This window comes from Martes martes, assembly GCF_963455335.1.
Source record: "Martes martes genome assembly, chromosome: 4".
Lineage (NCBI taxonomy): Eukaryota > Metazoa > Chordata > Mammalia > Carnivora > Mustelidae > Martes > Martes martes.
The window spans coordinates 181,908,770-181,926,586 of NC_137891.1; the positions used below are offsets into that span (position 1 = coordinate 181,908,770).

A 17,817-nucleotide genomic window follows, 5' to 3' on the forward strand; every position below is an offset into this window, starting at 1 on the left:
GGAGACCAGGACAGCAAACACCACCAAAGCATCTCTGTTCTCAGCTTTTATCACAGGCACCCTCAAATGGTAACTTTAAATGGAACCAGTGTTGTCCCGTCTGCTGCCGTTGCCCACCCCGTGGATGAGCGGATGAAAAGCAGTATATCCTGTAGAAGCAGAGGCACAGAAAACCAGGGTTCAAGTTCTGACTCTGACACCCATCGGCAGTGAGTCTGGACGGGTCAGCCAAGCTGGCTAAGGGCCCATCTCCTCATCTGCAGGCGGCAGAGACTACACAGGAATATTCGGCCAAAGCAGAGAGCCCAGCACTGCTCAGGGCTCCTGACCCGCATGCCTCTGCCCCCAAGTACTCCCTGCACCGCCATTGGAGCCTCCTGCCACACCTGCTTCCTACCTGCTGTCCAGCAGTGGCCTGCGACCTCCCATATCCTTCCAAGTTTTTCCTTCCCCAACTTATGAAAGGTCCTTCCTTCTTCCCCTCCTCAGCATCCTTTGCAGGAGTCCTCTCCACTGTGCTCTGCTATCCCTACAATGCAGCATCATGTCCTCTCCCAAGGACAAGATCCTGGCTACCACCCCCCCGCCCCCCGCACCCTGGACCCCAAACACACAGAACCAGAACACCTAGGGAGCCTGACCTGCTCTGAGCTACATTAAGAAGGGCAAAAGGTTCCTCCCTGAATGTTTTACTCATCTCACTCATCCTCCCTACCAATCCAGCCACCGAGGGCAGTGCCTGGGAGAAAAGGGGTCCATACGTCCACTTGGGAGAACGGAGTTTCAAGATGCAAAAACAATGGGGCGCATGGGTGGCTCAGTGGGTTGAAGCCTCTGCCTTCGGCTCGGGTCATGATCCCAGGGTCCTCGGATTGAGCCCCGCATCGGGCTCTCTGCTCGGTGGGGAGCCTGCTTCCTCCTCTCTCTCTGCCTGCCTCTCTGCCTACTTGTGATCTCTGTCAAATAAATAAATAAAATCTTAAAAAAAAAAGATGCAAAAACACTTGTGTGGGTTTCTAGGTGGCCCCTCCATGCCCCCACCCCGACTGAGGCAATAAATTCCCCAAACTGCTGACCAAACATCTATATAGGTCCCTCTTCCTGGAGCTGAACTGGACGGGGCCCACCCCTGTGTCGTTTATGTCACAGCCTCTGCAAGGCCATCCCTGGCTACCCATCCAGGGTCGCACCATGTCTCACCCCGGCCCCCAAGCTCACACACCTAACGTTCCAACAGTCCCACCGTTCCTCGGCTGGCCGGCCATCCCCCGCTCTCCAGAACGGTACCTTATGTGAGAACAGGGACCTTGGTCGTCCCAGTTCTCTGCGGTAACTTCAGCATCCACCACACTGTTCGACACAGACACAGCAAATGCCTGTCACATAAGGCAGAGGGAAGGCCTTCCAGACATTTGCCACTTCGCTCTGACAGTCCCAGAAGGCTCCTGTGCACGTCCTCCCAGCTCCTCTCCACCTTCAGCGCGCCCAGCCGACCTCCCTTCTTCTCTGGGCATCAGGGGTCCTTGTTGCCCACACAGGCAGGTCAGTGCTTACTTCCTTCCCTCAAACTGCCTCAGACCAAATCATTTTGCACAAGGATCTCTTACCTCCCTCACTTGACTGCAGGTGTGTATACGCTCTGTCACCTTTGGAGGAGAAAGCGTCTCAAACACGTGCAACTACCGAAAACGTAGGTGTTCTTCATGGCACCACGATTTTTTACTTGAATGACTCTGATTACAGAGACACATGAAACATTTCCTCTTTAAGCTAACTGTAATTTAATGTCTGTGATGACTACAAGTCACCTAGACAGATATTAGAATCCAGGCGGCATTCTCAGGGACTAACAGTTTCTTTTTTTTTTTTTTTTTAAGATTTTATTTATTTATTTGTCAGAGAGAGAGAGAGCGAGAGCAAGCACAGGCAGACAGAGATGCAGGCAGAGACAGAGAGAGAAGCAGGCTCCCTGCCAAGCAAGGAGCCTGATGCGGGACTCGATCCCAGGACACTGGGATCATGACCTGAGCGGAAGGCAGCCGCTCAACCAACTGAGCCACCCAGGCGTCCCTACTTACAGTTTCTAGTAAAGGATTATTTAAACATCTCAAGGAAGCTGAAGGAGCGACATAGTCTTCACAATTCACTGCCAGTTTTGTCATAAACCGCCTTCCTTACTGTCCTGCTATCAGCTTTAAAAACTGTCTGCTGCTATAAATAATTCCGCTCTCTAGTTTGCTGTGAACGGAAAAGTCAATAGGTTAGAAGTAAGCCAAAAATCAGGGTGAACTGGCAAAGGACGAGACTCTGCCATGGAAAAGCAGAGTGGTGAGGCCCACTGATTGCCTGGGCCTACAGAAATCCTCCGTAAATACCGACTGATTAAATGAGTCACAAACTCAGAGTTCCTCTGCAAGAGACAAACCGTCAGCCGCACTCCTTCGGTGGCCCTTACTGTCACCGGGTCACCGTGGACCCACACAGTGCGCTAACTGCTCTCTTTTATTATCTCGTTTGCTCTTGACAGCAACCCTATGAGGCCAGGCAGTACAGACACCATAACATGTTAAAACACCGGTTTTTAAAGTTATGGAAACTGTCCCCCAGAAAGGTGATGTGACTTCCCCAGTCACACACCTGGTAGAAACCCAGGAATCCCGTGTTCTACATCCCTTCCGCTAAGTCCATGTATATGAGCCACTACTGTTTTTTGAGGACAAAAGAACTTCAGGTAAGGCTCTTCTGTGGCCAGGAGACAGCAGGGAAACATCAAATTTGCTATTATGGTCTGTGTTTTAAAAGAACTTTTGCCAATAATCATTATTTACTGCTAACAAGCAAGTTCGATCTCTTATTTTCTCACAGTAACAAACAGGACACAAATCAAGAAGATGGTAAATTCTTCTAACTACGGCCTTTCTGTGTTACTTCTCCAATCACAATCTTACTGTGGTGAAATTAAAGTAACCGAAGCATCAGACACTAAGAAACCCTCCCTTCTTCTCTACCTGCCGTCCCCTCCAAGAAATTCTTATGCTCCATCTCAAGACGGGCTGCTCAGACATGTAAGAAGTTAGGATGAATCACAAAGCTGAGAATTCAAAATTCTCGTCTGAAACACCTCAAGTATGCACATCTCTGGCCCATGGCAAAACTGCATGCTCCCTGGTCAGAGACAATATGAACTATGTTCTCCCAGCACTGTGTTCTCTTCCTTCGTTACAAGGTTTGTGTGGGGTTTTGTTTGCCAATCAGCCAACAAACACTGAAGGCCTATTCCATGCCAACCATCAAGGTGCGGATCAGGAACTTCCTGATTTAATGTCAGTCTCCCCAACTAGACTCCAGGGGACACGACAAGAGTCACTGCTTTTCTTCTGCTCACCACCGCACTGTTCAACCTTGCAGAGTGCCTAGCACGCGGCAGGGACTTAAACAGGAACAGAATGAATGAAAGAGTAAGAGAGACAGAGAGAGAGAGAAGAGGCCACTTTGTAAAGGAAGTGGGGCTTCTGACCGCCCAGAACACGCCTCATGATCTCATGAGGGGATGAATTCTGAAAGGCGCCACATGCAAGGCACAGCTGTAGGCAGAGCAGCTGTCCTGCAAAGGAGCCGCGGCCCAGAACTCTGAAGAATTCGGCCCTTTGTTTCTCTCTGCCTGCCTCATAACCAAAATGAAGTTGGGTCCACTGTCAGTCTACCTGCCAGCTGTATGTCTTCAACATCTGGCTTTCAGGATTCCTAAGCTAACATGCTACTGAATGAAATTTGTGTTGATTTACTCTGGTATCACCACCCGAAAAAATATTTAAATGTCTGAGGTCACACATTAAGACCTAAACAGAACCAAGTTATAATAAAAAGTTCTCCGTTTCAGGTCTTTGCAAGCTATAAATTAGCTTTCACTGAGTATTTAATTTGAAAGCAAAGAAGATTTGACTCATTATTTAAACTTGCTCAACTTCAGGACTCTTTACCAGTAAGTTGTTCAAAACAGACTATTAAAGTTCCCAGAGAGAGCTTCATCCAAATGGTTTCATTAAAACCTAAGACTCAGTGGATTATATGCTTCCCAGAGTAAATACAAAAATAATAACAGGATAATATGAACTACTTAATTCAATGTAAAAACCCAGCAAACCAGGCAGGTTTATAAAAATGTAAATGTGCAGATTCATGTATCACTAATAACACAAAGTTTATTTTCAGTTTTTTTCTCCACATCCAATGAAATGAGCAGGAAAAAAAATCTAAAGATCAATTTAAAAAAAAGCAAAGTGATGAAGTGTTCTAAACGTGCACACCAAAATATGCTAAACAGAGAAAAACCTGAGAGAAGCTGCTAGGAAGCTATGAATATATTTAAGCATATCATTAATTATACTTAGTAGCAGAGTAAAGATCTCCCCTTCCCCCCACCACAACTCCCACCCCTGTAAACAAATCACAACTTACCTGGAGAGGCTGGTGGCATTACTTACAAATGAACACTAAATAAAGGAACAAACTGAAATATGTAAACGCTTTGCCAACAATTATGTACTAAGCCTAAAAACAACAAAAATCTTAATTACAGCAGTTGAAAAAACACTTGGGAATCTTCTAGACCCAGATCATCTGATGCAGGAGCAAAGCATTTAATGGCCTAAAACAACAGTGAAGTAACATTCGATCAACAGAACACATGTATTTAGGAGAAGACCCCACTAACTTTCTCTTGAATAAGTTAGTTGTATTCGCATTACACTGTGAAATACAAAGAATATATAATGGAAAAAAAACACAATTGACTTCTTGCCTAAAACATTCTTTTTGCATTCTTCCAAAATCAACTTTACCTTGTGATTTTATTTACAGTGATTTCCACAACTCACGTGGCAATGTTCTGAGTAAAGGACGGACCCCTAAGTTGTGACGACTACAAAAATTTATTTAAGACCTAAGGCAGGCAAAAAAAAAACCCCAAACGAACAAAAAAGGATTTACAGGACTAAGAAACTACCATACCGTGCTTTGGCATATATTCAAACTGCGTTCTATGAAAGAGTCACGAATTCACATTAAAATTCTTTATTAAAAAAAAAAAAAAACCAGCGCGTCCGAATGCCAGCGGGAAATAGGATACATCCAACCAAACTATTTTCCTACCCAGAAATTATCCCCTCCCCTTTTTAAGTGTGACTACGCTTTATCTTTTGTTCGAAACCACCGTAAAACAAAATAAAGCTGCAGGAGCGGAGTCAAGAGTGACCCAACAGCACTCTTCAACTTCCATTTTGTTCCTGGCCTAATTTCGAGGAGGTCCGGCGCGCTCAGACCTTCGCCCACCCCGAGTGTTGCAATCGCGCGCAGCGCGGCCCGGCCCCGCGCGGAGCGGAGCCGGAGGAGTGGCGGGGCCTGTCCCGGCCCGGCCCCGCGCCCAGAGGAGGGGCAGGGCCCGGCGCGGCCCGGGGCGGCGGCCCGGGGCAGCGCGGCGGCGTCCGGCCCTGCCCGCGCGCTCCCGGCCGGCCCCGAGGCCGCCGAATCTGCGGACCTGGAACTGTCACCCTCGCAACCCACTCCGGACGCGCTCGCGGGCGAACAGCACAAAAAGCCGAGAACATACCGGGAGCGCAAGGCTCCGGAGAGACCGGCCGCCGCTCCCACCTGGAGCGCGCTGTTCCGAGGTTCCGAGCCAAGTGACAAGTCGCCCTCGGCCGGGCCTCCCGGCGCTCGATCCGCTCACTTTCGCGCGCCCGGCTCCGCGGCCCCAAGTTAGCCAAGAGCCCGAGCGCAGCGTCCGGCCGTGATTCAGCAGCCGCCCGGGGGGAGGGGGGCCCGGGGGCCGGGATCGCGGGCCGGGGCCCGGCCGGGCCGGGGAAGGTCACCGAGAGCCGCGGGCGCCGCCCGGGCCCGGGTCCGGCCCGGCGGAGGCGGCGGCGGGGGAGCCGGGGCGGCGCAGGCGCCTACCTTTCCTGCTTTTCGGGGAGCTCCGCTTGCTCCGGGCGCTGGCTCGCTCTTCCTCAATCGCAGCTGCTATCTCGGGGTTGTCTTCCCCATTGTACCAGACCAGGAGCTCCTCGCCCGGCGCGATTGGCTGCGGGGACAGAAGAGACAGGCGCCGGGCCAATCAGAGCGGCGGTTGTTGGCGGGGCGGGGCGGGGCGGGGGCGGCGCTGCCAGCTGGGGCGGCGAGCCAGGCCAGCCCGGCAGGAAGGGCTCCTTAACCCTTGGCGGCCGCGGGGCTGGGCGGCCCCGGGCAGGGACCCTCTGCTGGAGGGAGGACCTCACTTCCCGGCCCGCCTCCTCTCCAGGGGACCGCGCCGGCGGACCTGCGGCTCCGCTGTCAACTCCGAAGGGCCCCACCTCACCGAATCTCACTGTTCGAAGCCTCACGACTGCCCACGCAGAAGGAAAAATAAGACACGCAACCATTTTGCCCCCGAAATCTAGGCTCAGGAGAAACGTAAAGCATAAGGTAAGAGAAGCCGGCGGCTTGGAAGGAGAAGTGTTGAAAGCTAACTACCCGCGTCCGTTTCGGATGCCAAGAGCAAGTGCGGCACGCAAGACCTGGAAGTCACTGCACATTTGTACACGCACCGCTACGGACACCGCGGGAACGCCGGGAGAAGAGGCAGGTCCCGCACTCTGTGCTCGGGCACTGCGGCCAACCTGCTCGGGCCCAGGGAGAACCCACTGCCCTGCCCTCTGCACCAGACAACTTTTAAGTGCAGAAAGAAGTGCCTAAAAATACCACACAGGGACCATGCTCCTAAAACATTAACTCCGAAAGAGCCAGGAGTGGTGAGGACATGGACCGCCACCACGCTGATTCCACCTAGAAGATCCTAAAGAAGAAGATAACCGAGTGGGACGATCACATTCCTAAACAGAATTTAAAGACATGGCTCACTGGCTTCTCTCACAATGACTCATCTGTTCAAAACGTCCCAAGGGTAACAACACAAGTAAAACTGCACATAAAACCCAGCGATAAAATAAGGATCCATCAGTTCATTCTGATATAAAGGTAACGAATGAACAAGTAAACAAATAAAAAGGAAAAAGCTCTTCCTTAAAGTAGATCCCAACTAACCAAAGAAAAACAAATTATGGGATTAGAAAACCACCCCTTGGTAATCACAGCAGTAATAACTGATTCCTCAACAGATGCTACAACTAGTAGGAATACATTTGGGTGTAACAGAGTATTAGCATGGTCTCAAAACATCTCCCCATAAAGCATGAATTACAAAGGTAAAAACAGTATCCTTAGAATGAGATAAAGCAACACCCTGTGCCTCCTGATACAATTCACAGGAAAGATTATCATCACTTCTGGAGTTCTCCACCCCAAATGCATGACCGTAACTTAATCATGATGAAACATATGAACAACCCAAAGGGCTGGACATTCTACAAAGTAACTGACCAGTTCACTCAAAACTGAAAGGCCATATAAGAGAAAGACTGACGGACTGTCCACACTAAGGAGACCGATAAGACATTATAACTGAATGCAACTGAACTTTCTCTTCCTCTAAGGAGACGGCTGGAACAACTGACAAAATGTGAACGAGGTGTATAGATGAGCTAATGAAATACTGCGCTAGTGTTAGCGCCCTGATTTTGATCACTGCACTAGGATTATGGAAGAGGAAGCCCTCGGTTTTGGATGCAGGCGAATTCCACCTAAAATGCCAGTTTACAAACAGTGTAATTCCTCATTTTAACATACCTTCTCATCTAAAAAAAGCCCTTGAAAGTAGACTTTATTTTGTTTCATTCTCTATAGAACTCAGTTTATGTAGTCCGAATTTTAAGATAGTATAAATTCTTTAAAATAAAAGAACAAGCTATTGTTTCCTTTGCTCCCCACCCCCGCCACAGATGACTAAAATGTGCCATTTTCTTATCCTTAAACCAGTGTACTCTTATTTCCCTTCTTGAATCAGTTACACCTAAACCAAAAAACTAAATCTAATATATAACTTTCAATAAGTTGAAAGAGCTATTACAGATATCTTTTGGCAATCTGATGAGCTAATTATTTAAATAAACTATTTCTAGTTCCAAATGTATACTCTGCTTCTCTTTTTGTTGTAAGTCACATATTTATGGAATGGTGGTATCCTATAACATTTGAAATGATTGGCATTCACAGAAATAAGTGATGTCTGCAATAAAACCAAAGTAAAAAAGAAACACAGGAAGGAGAGAGGTAATATGTATTCCCAATATGTCCCTAACCCAAACAGCATTTTGGGTTAACACAAAGACACCCACTGGACATTCTGAACATACCTCCCAGACTCAGAGCTTGAAGTATCCTCGTTCGTTCCACTGCAATCTTCTGCAGAGTACGGACTGTACTAGCAACTGTGTGAAGGTAAGTATCAGCACAAACTCTACTTAGGAGGGTACTCCTTTGTTGTTGCAAAACACAGTATAAAACAACAGGATCTTTTCTTAAATTTAATGTAACATTTCTTTTTTTTCTTAAGAGTTTACTTATTTGAGATAGAGCGAGAACAAGTCAGGGGAGGGGCAATAGGAGAGGAAGAAGCAGACTCCCCACTGGGCCAGGAGCCCGATGCACCGACCCTGGGATCACAAGCCAAGCCAAAGCAGACGTCTCACCAACTGAGCCACACAGGTGCCCCATAATATAACATCTCGAAATAGCTAAGGAACAGCTTGGTTAAGAGCTGGTGAACAGCTTGGTTAAGAGCAACCTGATTTATTAGCTTCTGAACACCTTCAAAACTGCTATCAGCTGAGATGATCACTGTATTATAGAGCTAATCACTTCCCCACTTCATAGTAAAACAGTGACACAACTAACCTTTATGAAGAGGAAAATAATATATATATATTTTAATCAGTGCTTGTTTGCTTCAGTACTACATTGTTTTTTCTTCTGCACTGCTTAGCCCACGAGATTTTGTTAAGTCAAATTTCAGAAAAGAAAAATTATGTCCTTAAACACAGGAAATATAAACACACATCTTAAAAAATAAAGTTTAAGGGGCGCCTGGGTGGCTCAGCAGGCTAAGCACCTCTGCCTTCGGCCCAGGTCATGGTCTCAGGGTCCTGGGATGGAGCCCCGTGTCTGGCTCTCTGCTCAGCAGGGAGCCTGTTTCCTCCTCTCTGCCTGCCTCTCTGCCTACTTGTGATCTCTCTCTCTGTGTCAAATAAATGAATAAAATCTTTAAAAAAAAAAATAAAGTTTAAGACCAAACAACCTCTTTTTTATGTATTGTACTGTGATGTTCAACAAAACAACAACAAGATGACTTCAAGATCTTTCAACTTCTCCTGTGAGTTCTGACAGGCTTACAGAACCAAGTGTACTCTCTTATCTAAATATCAGTAAATATAAACTTGAAATTTTACCAGACCAATTAGGAAGAGGCAAGGGTTCCAATAAATATTCCTGATACTATGTCAAAATAAGAGAACTACTCTAGAATTACAAGAATACACAAAGCACATCAATGCTCAGCCACCTACAATCTATTCGCCAGCATGAACTCTTCCAAGTCACCAGGCAGACCCTCAGCTCTCAAACAGGTGAACTCAAGACTGAAACTCATCTTTCTCCCTGTGGGCCACGAGGCCCCACCTGATCTGACTCCTAGCCACCTCAACAGCCTCATCTACCATTCCTCTCCTTGCTCCAGACACACTAGCCTTTTTTTTTTTATTCCTTAAAAAAGTAAAAAATAAAAAAAAATTAACTTATTCCTGCTTCAAGGCTTTTGCTTCCACCGGGCCCCTCTTCCTAGACTGCTCTTCCTGCAGAGACCTTTCTGTGGCCGGCTCCTTCCCATGCTAGCAGAGTAGGAAGGACGGGGTTTTTATACGTCTTGTCTTCCCAGGGGATAGATACAAAATTATATAATTTTGTAAAATTAATAATTTTACTCATTGTATATTATCCATAAATTGAAGTTCCATGAGACCACAGACCTTGTCTGTTCTGCTCACTACAACAGAAGTACTTGGTTCACAGCAGACTCTCAATAAATATTTATCAAACTAATGAAGAAATGAATGAACGGATGGCGGGCTAACATCGAACTTTTGGGAATTTAAAATAGTTTTTAACAAGGCCAGTGTGGAGATTTCCTAATTCCTAACTGGGTGATAGTTGAGAAGGCTATACAGAGCCCAAGAGAACATCACGTGTAATTTATTTACAAAACCTACCCACAGAAAGCTTAATCTAGAAGATTATAGTGAGATAATCACTAGCAAGGAATCTGAAAGGTCTTGTGCCTACGTGAGCAAACATCAAAGGTCAGGACTGGGGGACATCTGCAAAGACAGAACTATGTTATTTCAGACAAAGGTAAAAAGAATAGCAATGGTACAACTGGTTAACACTTGGGAGTACTCAGGTTAGGCTAGGAACTGTTCACAGAACCTTACAATTAGTGGCTTGTTTAACCTTCACAACAACTGTATTAATTGTACTATTACCTCCATTTTTTACAGATGAGAAAACTAAGAGAGGTTAAGTAACTTCTCCGAGTCACACATCCAGAAGCCAGAATTCGCTCACAAGGCAATCTGCTCGAGTCCCCACTCCCAACCAAAGGACTGTACCACCTCACCAAAAATAACAGCTAGCATTTAGCCTTATGACGCACTAGTGCTCTACCTCTACTAACCTATGCAACCATCACAATAACCCTATGAGGTCAAAGCTGTAATTATCTTATGTTACAAATAAGGGAACGAAGGCACAGAAAGGTGACTTGCCTATGGTTACACAGCTAGTAAAGTCCCAGTGACTTGCCTTGGGTCAAAAAACAAGCCCAGATTTAATCTGGCAGTCTGGCTTTGGAGCTCACTCTCCCAAACCCTATTCTCTCCCCACTCTCGGTGTTTCCCAGAGTTGCTACCAGAGATGAACAAGTTTTAACTGGAAGTCTGATGAAGGAAATGCAAAGCGTCTTGAGTAGCGCCCTGGGCTTGCTCTCCCTTGGACCCTCATTTCCACTCCCTTGATCCCCTCTCCCACTTAGCCCCTCACTGCTATGTCACCTCCATCAGGATTCTGCCTCACCAATTTAACCAGAGGCACCTCTCCCTTAAAATCAATTTGAGAAACAATGAATGAATTCTTGAATCAGGTTCTGAATCCAGTTTCAAACTGCAGTGTAACAGCACTGCACAGTCATACCTACTAGGAGATTCGTGCTATCACAATCCAGAAGAAAGAAAATGAGAAGGAAGGGAGTAGATGTTTCACATGAAAAGATAGCACACACACACACAAAATTCCCGGAGGATCTAGAAGCAAGAACTTGGGTGTACATGAAATAAGAGGCAGTCCAACTGGCTAACGATGACAGGAAAAATACAGCAAAGGAAAATCAAACTGCTCTGTGTTAACTAAACTTCCAGAAGTCCTAGCGCTACCACACGGGTAAAATTCACCACGCTTCAAGGCTGCCCTCGCTCATCATATGTCTCCATGGACTGTCCCCCAATCTAGGACATTCTTAAATGGAAGTGAATAAACAGAAACTTGGAACGCAGCAATTTTAGTAAACGTACCTATTCTTTAGAGAACATTCCCATGCAGGATCAGTGCAGAGTCACCTTCTCAGAGGACACGAGGACAGGGACAGAGCCAGGGACTTGCCTGTTGCGGGAATGCAGCAGCACTCAATGCTGCCTCATGCTAACTGCCCTGCACACACCCACTGACCTCCAACCTCACCACAAACTCTAGAAGATGACTTTCCTCCTCTTTTCATCTCACCAATTAATGTCCCCAAACCAAAAATTGGCAAAAAGAAGAAACCCGTTCTGTTGAACTTCCATTCTGAATAAAATCTAGGGAAGTGAAAAGCTAATCCACAGTTACTGACACTGGAGACCAAGAATGTGTTTTCAGTTAACACAGAAGCCTCGCAGCCAGCGATGGGTCTCCGACGCTTGGATAAATCTGCCAGTCGGACAGTTGCTGGTGCATTTGTATCTTAGGAGGAGGGAAGTGGCTGCCACACGCTTAACTCATCAGTATCTACAAAGATACAGCATGTAATTACTTAACCCAATCTTCATGCTTTGGTACACACAAAGCAGTGGCAACTGTATATTTCAAAGACCTTGCCATGTGTTGATGAACCACTTTCAGACATAAATCCTTTCAAGGCCGGCAGAGTCATTACTGTCCATCACAAAAAGGCATGCAGAGTAACTCACAGCAGACCAGCTCCAACACTCTTACCTTCAAAGTTTTGTAGTAAATGGCCCTGTTGATTTCCAGCGGAAATAAATTCTGCTCTTCTCCGGAGCAAGCCCAATTCACATACCGCAGCCAGTTCCCCTTCTCTGGGTCGGTGGCGTCAATGCACATCCATCCCAGATTTGGGTAATATACCTTGGGGGAGGAAGGGAGGAAACATCGCTGTTAAAACAGGAGCGTCTTTTAAATGTTTCCATTTTCAACTTTCAAAACAATTCTTCAAGATACACGATATTCTACAAAACATTTCACAGAAACACAACAAGCAACGGAGAAAAGAAAACGAAAAGATGAAAACGGAGATCCAAAACTGGTAATCCTCATTAAGTCACTTCTCTGTCTGGGCTGGAGTCATTTTTTTCTCCTAAACGTCAACAACGACAGCAAATATGTGTAATGAACTCTCGGGGCTCTGCAAATACTATGTGCGCATGAAGACAAGTGAGACCTCTATTTCCTAAATGTAATGTGTAAAGAGAGTGAGCTTCCAGCAGCACCCAAGTCCCCTGAGTGTTTTGGGTTGTTCTGCGGGTTGAATGTGGGGGCCCCGTCCTGCCGGACTACACGGTTCAGCGGGTCCCTTTGCTTCAGTAAGTGAACGTGCAGTGTGAACCTCCACATGGATGACGACACACGATGCTTTTGCAACCTCAGCTGACACCCCCCCACCAAACCTTCTCTACCTAATCATCTGTTAGGACTCTGGTGCGAGGGAACATACTCCGGGAAGTATCGGGGTCCTTCCAAAGAGAAGACCAGTAACGCGACCCCTCTTTCAGGACTCAGATCAAACCTACTCATCCACTCTCAGTCAGTGTCCCCGCCCACCCTTGCCATGCTTCGGCACTTCTCATTCCCTCATTTTACAGAAAATCTATCTAGAAACTATTTCTAACTTTTATCTTTGTATACACACATACATATATATGCACATATATAAGCACACATACATATATATAATCTCATGTATATGTATACTTTAATATACACATATATACTTTGCGTGTGTGTGTGTGTGTGTGTGTACTTTACTTCCCCCAAACTAGACTGTAAAACACTGAATTAGGCACTGAAATAGAACCACGGGATCAAATGCTGACGGACCTGTCAAAAATAAAGCAAAAGACTACGCCCCTTACTTTCTCTTTAGGAGGAAAGGAAAGACTCTCAGTGCTCCTCCCATTTCTTCCCTCCACATGCACAGCCACGACTCCCCCCCCCCCATTTCTTCTTTTCTCTCCTGCCCACATGACACACTCTCCTTGACTGCAGCTTTCCCTCTGGAACAAAGCGCTCGCTCTTCACTCCCAGCCCTTTCGGGGATGCCTGTGTATCCCAGCCTGTGTCTAGCGGGGGGCGGCACCCCCCTCACTGGGTACGAACCATTCTCCTTTCCCGGTGGGAGTCAGATGTCAGACGGTTTCCATTATCATCTCATTTAACCCTATGTAGCAGGTTCATTATTACCTTTTTTTTTTTTTTTTTAAACATGGGGAAAATGAGGATCAAAGTTCAACTGGACTTTCCTGAAATGACCCACTTACTTAAACCGAATCTGTCTGACCTGGACCATACTTAACAGCACCTCCCTTGACCATCCCAGTTAAAACCACAAATCCTTCTCTTCCCATCAACCCCCAGCCATATCCCCGATTTATTTTTCTTCACAGCATTTACACTTTTTTACGGTATGAGATCATCTCCTTCCTTCCTTCTTTTATTTAGTGACTGCATCTTCACACCATAGCATTAACTCCGTGAAGAAAAGACACGTCAGCCTTTTCGCTCACTGGAGCACTCCCGAGATCTGACCGGAGCCTGGCACTGCATAGGGCTCTCAATGAGTTAAGTATGGAAAAGGGTAAAAGGATGTTGTTAATACGAATGTGTCGCTGCCATCAGGTAAGGACCACCGGCTAGGTGACAGGTGCCATGCCAAGGAGAGTATTTTCACTATCCTTTATTTGTTGCCTGAGTTTATTCAGAAATTGGCTCTCAGGACGCCTGGGTGGCTCAGTTGGTTAAGCGGCTAACTTCGGCTCGGGTCATGATCCCAGCGTCCTCGGATCGAGTCCCACATCGGGCTTCTTGCTCCGCAGGGAGCCTGCTTCTCCCTCTGCCACTCTGTCTGCCTGTGCTCGCTCTCTCTGACAAATAAATAAATAGAATCTTTAAAAAAAAAAAAAAAGAAAGAAATTGGCTCTCTACTGAACATCTACCTGCACCACGCTAAAGAAAAGTTATCCATGTCACATTAGATCCCTTTTCAAATTGCTCACACACACACACACACACGCGCGCGCGCATGCACACACACTCCCCTCCCTTCAGAGAAAGGGAAGTCCCCAAATGGCATGTTACAAAGAGAGAGAAACAGCATCACAATGCAAGATTTTTTTTTTTTTTTACAATGCAAGGGGGCTTTACTTTAAAATCTGTAAAAGACATCCGTCATGTTTGCCAATGACAGGAGAAGGGAAAGGAAGTAACTGTACTTTGCAGTCTGTCTGTTACTTTTTATTAGCTTGGGGATCAGAAGTATTGTTTCGATTTATCACAGTGGATGGCATAGTCCTACTCACTCCCCACTGACATACTGACACAGATCCAGAAATCAACAGGTCGAACAGAGATGGTGCTGGAAAACCCCACATAGTCAAAGAAGGCAGCTGGGGAGAGACACCAAGTCTGCCCACAGACCTGAGGATGACAATACCAGCTGTGCCCAAATTTCCTGGCCCCCAGGTCAACACAGACCTCTGCTGGTCCATTTGTGTGAATTCCTTATTTATGTATGGTTCATTTTGTTTCAAAATGGATGAAAACATTAGTTAAGTCATACTTAAACTAAAACATTTATTTCACAGAAAAAGAGGAATACCTCAATTTTTTAAATGTACAGAAATAATTCACAAAGGAACACACATGGCCAAACCTCATGAAAAAAATTATACTTACCTTTAATTAGTTAAAATTAATTAATTAGTTTAATTGGTTTAATTAAACTATTTCATTAAACTAAACTAGAAATATAATAGTCAAAAAATAACTTCAAATGAAATAATTTTTACCTATCAAACTGGTAAAAAAAGATTTTAAGAGGGGAAAAAAAAGATTAGAAAGCAAACATCCCCCCACACAATGCTGATCAGTGAATAAACTGGTTATCATTTTTTGGATGGAATTTAGTAGTCCATAACAAAAAAAAGTTTTAAAATGTACACACACTTTAGCTAGCATATATACTTATAGGAATTTATTCTCATGACATAATTGGCAATTATACTAAGATATATGTACAAGAACAACAAATAGTGTATGGGACGCCTGGGTGGCTTGGTCGGTTAAGCCGCTGCCTTTGGCTCAGGTCATGATCCCAGGGTTCTGGGATCGAGTCCCACATGGGGCTCTTTGCTCGGTGGGGAGCCTGCTTCTCCCTCTGCCTCTGCCTGCCATTCCCTTTGCTTGTGTGCTCTCGCTCCCTCTCTGACAAATAAATAAATAAAACCTTTAAAAACAAAAATAAAAACAAGAAACTTTAAAAAAACAACAACAGTGTCTTTTAATACAGACTGTTTCCCATTAATTGCTAAGTGGAAAACACAATGGATTAGCTCAGGATGATAATCCATGCACACAGCAAAATACTAAACAGACATTAAAAAGTACTTTTGTGCAAACAATTAGTTGGTTTACGTAGAATCTTTTATTTTCTTACATATTTTCTATAGCCCTTAAGAATTGTTCTAATGAACACACATTATTCCTATAATTGGAAGAAAAAAAAGACAACGAAAAGCTGGAGGAATATTTTTATTGTTATAAAAGACAGTCATAATACTACTGACAACTGAATAAAGCCACTTAAAGAAAGTATGGTTTAAGATGATACCATTTTTTTCTTTTTGGGTTTTTTTAAAGATTTTATTTATTTAAGAAAGACCATGAGCAGGAGGAGGTGCAGAGGGAAAGCAGGGAGCCGGAGGTGGAGCTCGATCCCAGGACCCCAAGATCATGACCTGAGCCGAAGGCAGATGCTTAACCCACTGAGCCACCCAGGTGCCCCCACCATCTCTGTTTTAAACATAAGAATACAGGGGCGCCTGGGTGGCTCAGACGGTTCTTCAGCTCATGTCATGATCTCCAGGTCCTGCGACTGAGTCCCACGGCAGGCTCCCAGCTCAGCAAGGAGTCTGCTTCTTCCTTTCCCCTTGCTTGTGCTCTGTCTCTCTCCTTCAAACAGATAAATAAATCTTAAAAAAAAAAAAAAAATTAAACATAGGACTACATGAAGAGAAAAATTACCTGATTCTAAATACACGAACCTGTCAGTAATGGTTTTCTCTGAGAAGTGGGATTACCCATCATCTTACTTTCTTTCTCCTGCTTAGCTGAATTTCCTGCCTTTCCTCCACTGACTTAGTATAATCTCTAAATAAAAATGGATGTGGGTGGGGAGACCAAGTCCATCTCCAGCACGAAAGCCCCAGCGTGACTGAAGGAAGCTGGGGCCCGCTGGCACTCCTCCTCGTGCCATCAGCATCATCACACACGTTTTCTTCATTTTTATTGAGAATCTAACCTTATAATTAGGAACGGGGATGAAAACGTGTTTTTATACAATTTCTGCTTCAGCTGGTCAAACCTTGGTTCCCAATCGGAATTCACTTCAGTGCCTGACACACAAAACCCAAACACTGAGATGTACCCGAGCTCTGCTGAGTGTTAACTACCAGTACGAGACCTCGAAAGCGCTGCAGCACCAGCAGAACCAACCAGAATCCTTTCCTTTCCCTCAAAGATAATGCAAAGGCAGGTAAAACTCCCACTCTAGCTCAGACTCAACAAATGATACGCCAACAAATCCATTTCCAAAATCTTTATAATGACCAAAAAATATTTTCGTATAATCAATAATTTTTCCTGACTCTATCTATAAAACAGTCCCTTTTAACAAAGCAGAGGTACCTGATTGCATACATACAGACAATTTTTACACATTAACCTTCAGCTGGAAATTCCCTACTTGGAGAAGAACTCAAGGAAGAGGAACTCGTCCACCTCAAGCACAGGGCTAGACGCTTAATGTGTTCTTTTATTTATTTAACCTTTGCAAGAACCCTATGAAACATCACTAAGCCCCTTTTTAAAAATAAGACACTAGGGAAGGTTGGTAATTTTACTAGAATACTAAAGTCACTGAAAGTCTGAGCCAAGATTCAAACCTGGTCCCTTCATTTATGCCTCCATTTCAATTTTCCTCTTTCCAAACCCTTCTTCCCATCCTTCACCTTCCCTCCGTTATCCAGACCGGACCTCCTTTCTGCCCTTAACCAGAGCACAGACTGGATATTAACTCTTTGTCAAACAAAACATCATCTTCATGCCACTCAACTTCCATTCAATTTAATCTACTCATTTTGAAATAGCCATAAAATTAAAATTCAGTACACATTCCAATTTAAAAATGCATCAAAAATTAAAGCCTCCTGACACATAAAGGACGTTTTGCAAAGAACAAACCAAACTATTAAACACGCTGACTTCATGGGTTGGGGGTGAGAGTTTTCA

At 45.1% G+C, this 17,817-nt stretch overlaps 1 protein-coding gene across 1 annotated transcript in view; it reads right to left on the bottom strand.

Moving 5' to 3' along the window:
* The window catches only part of PRDM2 (PR/SET domain 2), a 121,523-nt gene that overhangs the window by 63,489 nt on the left and 40,217 nt on the right, over positions 1 to 17,817 (bottom strand). The window contains exons 4-5 of the mRNA XM_080800430.1: positions 12,229 to 12,381; positions 5,953 to 6,079 (exon numbers count right to left, since the gene is read on the bottom strand). Of these exons, the coding sequence (XP_080656556.1) occupies positions 5,953 to 6,079; positions 12,229 to 12,381 (280 nt within the window). The remainder of the gene's footprint in view (positions 1 to 5,952; positions 6,080 to 12,228; positions 12,382 to 17,817) is intronic.